Here is an 8,547-nt window from a genome sequence, read left to right on the forward strand (position 1 = left end):
GAGAATGCGGTGGCTGCTGTTCTCCTGTAAAGTCCAGTTACAAAATACCACGATAGCACTGTTGAAAACCACTAAGCAGTGGATGCTGTCACAGTGGCTATATCCATCTTTTCTACTCCCTGTGATTGCCGATAATTGCCTATAATTACATTTTCACAATATATCTAAAATTAGAAACATCCTGTCTCACAGAAACTAGAAAACTAGTTTGTGCATGTATTACTTCTTGGCTGGAATACTGTAATTTCTTTATTATCAGGATGTCCTTAAAGCTCCCTGAAAAGCTTTCAGCTGATCCAAAATGCTGCAGCGAGTACTGACAGGTACTAGAATGCGACGGCATGATTCTCCCATACCGGCTTCTTTTCACTGGCTTCCTGTTAAATCCAGAATTCACTTTAAAATTCTTCTTGTCACAAACGAGGTCTTGAATAATCAGTCCTCATCTCTGTCTTCCTCCCCTCATGCTCAACCGGTAACAGCAGATGGCTGCCCATCCCTGATCCTAGTTATGCCAGAGGTTTCTTCCTGTTAAAAGGGAGTTTTTCTTTCCTACTGTTGCTAAGTGCTATTATCATAGGTTTTTTACTTTGCAATATAAAGCGCCTTGAGGCGTCGTTATTTTGTAAGACATAAATAAAACTGAATTGATTTGCTGACAGTTGCACTGATGCTGCTGTACTGGACACATTATGTGATGTTAAAATAACCAAATCGTCTTTTCGTGCACTCCTGACACATTGTCATAATTCCAAAAAGACCAGTATTGCCCAGCCTATATGATTCTCTGACCTGTGCTAAATTTAAAGAACTATTAAAGCTCATCATGTGGTACAAATATCATCATTTATTTAACAGCACTGAAAGCTGGGCTAAACTCAAGCATTTACTTAAAAGCTGAAAAAGAGTCCGGTTAGGGGCTCTGTTGGCTCTCCGGTGACTGTTTCCTCGCGGCTGCGTGCAGCGGGGCTAGGGGAGGGTCTGTGCTGACGGACGTGGGTTACTGACCTGGTAGCCTGGCTGCCCCTGGGTGGGTCCGGGATGGGCGTGAGGTTCTGGGGGCGCTCCGTCTCTGGGCTGGACCCGGACCGGGCCTCGGGGGCTTGGGTCCTGGTTGGTGTGTTGCCGGGGTTGTGGGCGGGTGGGTGCATGGGGGCCCAGCCCTGGAGCAGGGTGCCGCCGGTGCGTCGAGCCACCTGGGGGGCTCTTCAACTGGTGGGGGAGATTGTCACATCTGGCAGGAGCTTTCCTCTCTCAGGAGCTCCCTCTGCAGGAGGGGGAGATACAGGAGAGGTGGAGGAAGATCTCAGCCTGGGTGTTTATTGTCTTATGTAGTCTGGAAGATGAGTGGATGGTGGGGTGGGTGCAGTTTTCTCTGTGGTGGGGTTGGGTGGACTGTCCCGGGCTCTGTGGGGCCGGGGGCGCTGCTGCACTGGGCCCGCTTGGCCCTGGCGTCGCGGAGTATGGGGTGCCTACTGGGGTCAGCGGGGGAGCTGGCCCCAGGGAGGGGTCACTTGCCCCTCCCTTCCTTCCCTCCCCATCTCCAGCTGCCTCCCTCTTCCCGCTCCACCACAACCACCCACACATGCAGGACCTTGGAGTAGGGGTATGTCACCAGGGTGCAGAGGAGGCTACCCCCCCCTCTGTCCCCTTCTGGCTGCCTCTGCCTCAATTTTATCCCACAACTTAGACATTCACATTACTCACACTCTCATTACACATACATATAGGATCTTGGGGGTGGGCACGATACACGGAGTCCAAAGTACCATCAGGGTGTACACCCCACCCCTGGCATCGTTGCCCACCTCTCAATTTTAAATACACGTAGACATTGAGGGCTAGCAGGAGGGACCATGCGCTTACCTGCTGCTCTCTGGCAGGTAGCTCCATGCCCTCCTGGGTTTTAAATGCACCTTAGAACACACATGCATCAACACTACAATGAGCGGGTGGAGGGAGGTTTGGAGTCTTCTCTCACCCCCATTCTCTGCGACCTGCTGGAGCGGGGGGGCTAGGAGGAGGAGTTGGCCGTCCGACTGCGGTCTGGAGTGTGGAGCCTTCCTGCTGCTGCGGAGTCGGGGCGGTCTGCCTCCCCCCACCGCAGGGAAAAGGGTAACACCACCTGGGTCTGGGTGCAGTTCCCCCCTCCAGGGGCAAGGGTACCTAGACCCGGTTCGTAGAGTACGCTTGGGGAGTGTGATCGTGTGTACAGCGTCTCTTTATGTCTGTCTCCACGTTGGTTGAGTGTGGAGTAAGTGCATATGAGAGCATGAGGGTGGGAATGGATGTTTGTATCTGTGTGTGCCTGTATGTCTGTGTCTATATGTCAGGTTGGGTGTCAGGCGCCACCTCTCTGGGGACATCTCAGGCCCTCCAAGGTTTGGAGGCCTATCTCCCCCTACCACCACTTCCCCTGCCAGTGGCGGACCCCCTCAGACATCGGTGCGTTGGTGGTTCTTTGTGTCCGGGGATGGGCGTCCAGGTACACACCGGCTCACTCCTTGGCGGCCGCTTATCGGGGCCTGGAGCCTGGGGCTCGCTCGGGCCACTTCGGAGGTGGGGTGCCCCCGGCCTCTCGGCCTGGGGCTCGGTCACTCAGGCGCAGCTGGCTGCCGGCGGAGCTCACGGGCGTCACTGCAACTCCCCCTGGCTTCTGCTCCGCGGCTGCTGAGTGAGCCCTCATCTGGGACTCTCCTCAGCTCTTTCCGGGACAGTGGCGCAGCTGCCCCTCTGTTGGTCTTCCTTGGTCTCTTGTGTTCTGGGGGCCTCTGGATGTCTGGAGTTTTGATCTCCTCCACACCTGCTTCACGCCCTGGAGGACGGGGCTGTGGCCCCCCCACACCCTCTAGCAGATTATTACATGAAGGAACCTTTTAAAAAAACAAAAAACAAGCGCGTCCATGCTCACAGGTGTACACACGGGTGATCACACCCACAAACTACACCCTTTTTGGCTCCTACCTCAAAGCAAAAAAAAAAGAGAAAAAAAAGAGGAGGAAGGGGGAGGGAAGGGAAAAAAAAGAAGAAAAAAAAAAAAAGCTGAAAAAGAAGCAAGTTCATTTTTCTGAGGTTGCATTGTATCGTTTTATTTACAAGAAAATACATCTTCATCTCTCAACATAAAGTGATTTTTGATCAGATGACCTTAATGTCGCTCAAGCTCTCTTGCTGTAAAGGCTTAAAATACACAGACTCCTACACATGTGTCATATGAGATCCCCAAAAGATGACCTGGGCTACTGTTACTGAAAATTATGTCTTTAACATAATTATGTAATAATTCCAAAGCGTAGTAATCCCTGGATTTAAGGAAGAATCAATGCATGCTGGTCTGTGGTACACAGCAGCCTAATACAAATCCCACAGAAGTACAACATCATTCTCAAACTTACATATAGTCATCCATCTGCTTTTGACAATGTTGAAAAGATTGAATCTGGCTGCCCTGTAGCCATGGAATAACATGAAAATGGCCTTTCCCATAATTCCAGTTCACACACCACGCTGTACAGCAGCTCTGAAATGCAACACCACATTGTGGCTCTTGTAAAATGAAACAGCATGCACTATTAACACAATTATAAAACGACAAGCTGTTAACAAAGAAGAAACTTGTATGATCCAGTGGCGTAGAACTTGCTTCATACATAATCTCTCACTTACATTCAGTCTCTTAATAAACGATGGGGTGAGAAAGGCTGGGAGGGGGTTGGTGGGGGGTATGGGGGGGTTGCACTAGCAAGTAACAGTTCAGTAAGCCACTGCAGAGGCCTGCTGTGTCGTGGGGTTGGAAGAAATGATGAGGTCTCATTCACAAGCCAAAAATTCAATGCAGAGAAATGTTCATAGTCAGACCAGGATCAAGGCAACCACAAACACTGTAGCTGCTTTAACTTTTTTGGCCACTTGGGGGCAGCAGAAACATGCTTTGACCACTACACTGTCAGATTATTGCCTTCTCTGTGTTGCTAGTTGCCAGCAGGTGAATTTTACGTCCAGCTGATACCAATGTTCACTATCCTGTCCCCTATCATGCGTTTTCATCAATGAATAACTCCACTCAACAGTAAATGAGTGGGTTTAGCCTCAGTTTTGCAGGATGATTGGACGAAAATGATGCAAAAAAACCCCCAAATAAATAAAAATCTGACAAAAGAAGAAGAAGACACCTCATCATTTCTTCTCCTGTCTATTCAAGATGAAATACTGGATTTATCGTCTCACTATGCCTGTGAAAATAGCAGGCACTTCTTTGAGCCGACCTCCTTGTTCCAGTTTTATTCGGCAGACTCTTGTGTCATTCAGCGGATCGTGCGCCTTCCTGTCAACAGAGTCCAAATGAACAAGACGATCGTGTTTCAGGTCAGAAACGTATGCCATCTTGCCGTTTTTGCAAGGCTGTGGTGATGCCCGTGATGCTCTCCCTTACGTACCGGAAGAAAACAGTCTCTTTAATAGAGAGAACATCCCAGATAGGACCTTTAGACATTAAAGAAAAGAAGTGACTCAAATCTTCAAAATTCGTTTTTGCTTTCCAGTCACATTTCTTTGGGGTTTGGGGAGGGGTTGTCCCACAGAAACCTGGCAGCTCTCACCCTGAGCAGAGCAGCGCTGCATCTAAATGCTCTGAAGTTCTTTTTTTAAACTGTCCCCCAAAAGCCAAGAGGGGAGGTTTCATTGCTGGCATGTAAGCATGGTAGGGACGCAGCTGGGGCTCAGGCAAATCCTGGCATGCAAACCCAACAATATACATTAAAGGTTCCATAAAAGATTAGATAATGCCTGCTTGCTTATATGCCTAAACTTAGACGTCATTTAGCCATTTTTGTCTGAGGATTCTAAGAAGTCCTTGTGTAGACGGAAATACAGCAGTGCACTTGTTGATGATGTACCTGATTGTCCATGCTCTGAGGCTCCGAACACACATATGGTGGAATGTTAACAAAACAGAGGCGTTTTAACAATATAGTGGTATCGTAATCAGTGAGATGGCTTGGTATCATTAGATTGTGCTAGTTAGTCAGGCATGGAACTGGCACTGTTTGAGGCTTATATCCAGCACAGTGTGACAGTTTCACAGAGAAGTCCAGTGTTTCTCCTGTTTTAATTAACATAATGTGTCACAAATAAAAAAGACATTTACAGATTTTCTGCCACACCGTTAAAACATGAGGGAGGCTCATATCGAACATGACCAAAGTTTCAAATATGTGCAAACAATCCCTGTCATCCAAAAGCTCTGATTTCAGACACTTCTATTTATCTATATGAGCCAAAGGAACGCAAGGTGGGTGTTACCTTTTCCAGAATGACGATATCATTATAGAGTAATCTCAGGCACTAAAGCCCCACCCACCTGCTGTTCAGGCTTGCTTATGAGGGGCAGCCAATCAGAGTAAAGTTGGCTCAAAGGTCGGGTGGCCTTTCAGAGAAAGACGCTTGAACAGCTTTTCAGGTTGAAAAAAATGATTATTTTGAACTGTGAATCATGCAAAGCTACGCTAGAATAAAAATATTATTAGAACATTAGAATAACCGTAATTGGTCCCCTTTAACTCAGCCCAATCTGAAAAGCAAAGGCAGTCCTGTTTGCAGCTGGTGAACCATATCAAACAGGAGCATTCCAGGTTCGAACCGCGTAAAGAGAGTACATTTATAAAAGCAGTTGTAATCGCAAGTTACCGTCACCACGCAGGAGCGCGGAATTCCCAACTTTTTTAAGAAAGGAAAAAAAAACATTTTAACAGTATCACAACTTTCCATCTTTGTTACCAGCAACTTCACGTGTAAAAACAACCTATTATCTATTATAACTTAATAATCTTAAACAGCTGTAACGTGGAGCATATTCTGGAACATGGTAGAGTATTTAAATACACAAAGTCATCCTTTCATTGCTTGGCAAATATGAATGCTGTCTATGGTGTATGAAACAACTTGCCTCAAACACACATTGTCAAAACACCAAATCATGAACTATCTACTATCGACAATGACTAGCGTGCATCTCTCCAGCAGATTTCCAGAGCCTTACATGGTCACTACTAATTACTGTTATTGTTTTTCCTCTAATTTGATATCCTTTTGTGTGTGTGTGTGTGTGTGTGTGTGTGTGTGTGTGTGTGCGCGCACTCATCTGCTAAAAAAACCCTCTCCGAGCAGGATGAGCTTGCCCTTCCTCACTGGACCTCTTTATCTCATTGTATTTGTTCAATAAACCAGAAACTTAGAGTTCTGGAGTCAGACCTGCGTCACTAATCGTTCTAATAATAGAGTCGGCATCTGAGCCCATTCCAGTGGTTCATGGACGTGCAACCTAACAAAGCTAACGTGAGGTATAAGGAAACAGATTGTACTGTGGCTCTGCAAAAACAAAAGTTAAAATTACATTCGGGAAAACGAAAATCTGCTGCTAAACTGGAATACTGCTTTGGACATCAAAGTGGCTCTAACCTTTAAAAGGTTTTCCAGCTAAATAGCAGCTCCCAGAGCCACCGTGACATGCACACCTCTGAAAGCAGAGTAAAGTGCTACAAAACAAACAAATTCATCGTCTTGGTTAATTTGGGTGTATCAGTCACGCCACTTTGAGCAGTGGAAGCAAACAGCGTGCATTACAAGCAGCAGGAATACTTGCGAATGCACTTCACTCTCCCCCGCCTCTCAGACTGGAGCAGGGCAAAGGAGAGGGTGAAAAGACGGAGAGGGGAGAGAAGGGAGAGCTCAGAGGCAAAGCTGCCATTAAGAGCTCCCCTGCTTTACCGAGAGGCTCAGGGCGAAAGAAAAAAAAGGGGGAAAAAAATTGTACTAACAAACTGATTTCTTTGCCTTTTCATTGCCTCGCACCTCCTCCACCACCCCCAGCTTCTTCTTTTCTCCTCGTCTCAATCCTCCTTTACCCCCTCGGATCTCTTCTCACACCTCCCCCCTCACTCCTCAGCTGTTTTTAGGACAGAGTCGTCTCCGAGGATCTTGCAGAGCTCGTTGAGGCGATTCTGCATCTCGGGAATGCCGGCCAGCTGGGTCTCCAGCCGCTGCTTCTCCTCGGTGAGGGAGAGGCGCGTTGCCGTGTCCAGCTGCTCAAAGCGCCAGCCTCCTTCCCCGTCAAACTGCAGCAGGTGGGTGTGGTACTTCCTGGAGGTGGGGAAGAAGGATTAGAAACAAAGAAAAGATTTGCTCCCTACTACAACTCCCAACTACATTAGCATTTATGGACCAAAATATTCCCCCAGTGTGACGAGGCTTACCACAGGGAGGGTCTGTGTGTGATGGAGAGCAGGGAGATGCCGGCATCTTTGGCAGCCTGGAAAATCTTTCCTTCCACGTCAATGCTCACAGCGCTGGTGCACTCATCCAACAGGGCGTATTTAGGCCTGACAGAGGCAGAGGAAATGGTTTTAAGTTGGTGCTATGCATCCACTCCATGCAATCGGATTGGTTATGCTATACACCCATAAACAAAATCCAACTGTTACAGCAGATGAACTATAGTTTTAAAGGGGCAACTTCCAGAGTAGCTTAGCATGATTCCAAGTTCAAAGTAAGCCTATGTTATCTCGTACTAGGCTTCAGTGGAGCTCACTTTATCCTCTGAACCAAGCTGTCTTAGCTTCTTTCTTTAGGGCAGCTTTCCTGTGACTGGCTGCCATTTGAAAACACATGATTTGCAAACAAGAGGGTGTGGCCTCTGAACTCCCAGCCATAGCTGTGTGCCTGTGATAGTCATAATAAAGTCCTCTCTATTAGTCTAAAAGCAAAAGCAAAAAAACAAAACAAAAAACCATCTAAAACCTGCAGTTTGGCTCACATTACCTGCATATATACTGATCTCATTATTTGGCCACATTCATTATGAGCATTCACCATTTACAGAGTTGTGCAAATATGTAAACGTTGAAAAAACACACTTTAGTTTACTCTTCAGCATTCAATTTCTTAACAGTAATTCCTTCTGTGAAAACAGCCAATGGGCTACACGCTAAGAAATGTTAACCCACAGGCTTTTTCTCCTTACCTGTGGTAGAACATGCGGGCCATACCCATCCTCTGCTTCTCACCTCCTGACAACACATCCTTCCAGTCCAGCTCAGCATCCCAGCCTGAATAAAAAAGGAGGTATTGCAGAGTAAGCAAGTGTTTTTAAGTGTTCTTTTTTTTGTAATGAACCAGGATTTAACTGTTTTTAGCCTTGACCATGAGAGGAAATAATATGTTCGTAAACACTTGTGTGGATCACTCACTGCACCATCTTGTGGCACAAGTTGGTATAACATGAAAGCACAGCCAGACCCTAATTCAGCATCAGCTGTTATCCCTTCAGCACCATACAGAGCTGCAAAAAAGTATTTGCCTGATTGCTTATTTTTGTATATTTGTCACACTTACACGTCTCAAACCACCATCGCACAAATTTTGATACTATACAAAGATAGAGTAAATACAAAATGCAGTTTTTAAATGATGATGTCATCTATTAAGGGAAAACAGCTATCCAAACTAACCATCCTGGGCCACCCTTGTCAGCAGGGCTGAAATCAAGTGTTG

At 46.7% G+C, this 8,547-nt stretch overlaps 1 protein-coding gene across 1 annotated transcript in view; it reads right to left on the reverse strand.

The window, feature by feature from the left end:
- Positions 1 to 6,094: 6,094 nt before the first annotated feature.
- Positions 6,095 to 8,547, reverse strand: part of LOC102298904 (ATP-binding cassette sub-family D member 2) — an 18,386-nt gene continuing 15,933 nt past the window's right edge. Inside the window, exons 8-10 of the mRNA XM_005915726.3 lie at positions 8,018 to 8,102; positions 7,251 to 7,376; positions 6,095 to 7,137 (exon numbers count right to left, since the gene is read on the reverse strand). Of these exons, the coding sequence (XP_005915788.1) occupies positions 6,933 to 7,137; positions 7,251 to 7,376; positions 8,018 to 8,102 (416 nt within the window). The 3' untranslated portion in view covers positions 6,095 to 6,932. The remainder of the gene's footprint in view (positions 7,138 to 7,250; positions 7,377 to 8,017; positions 8,103 to 8,547) is intronic.

Source organism: Haplochromis burtoni, unplaced genomic scaffold (genome assembly GCF_018398535.1).
Source record: "Haplochromis burtoni strain Fernald_Lab_line unplaced genomic scaffold, NCSU_Asbu1 Contig_14, whole genome shotgun sequence".
NCBI classification, from domain to species: Eukaryota; Metazoa; Chordata; class Actinopteri; order Cichliformes; family Cichlidae; genus Haplochromis; species Haplochromis burtoni.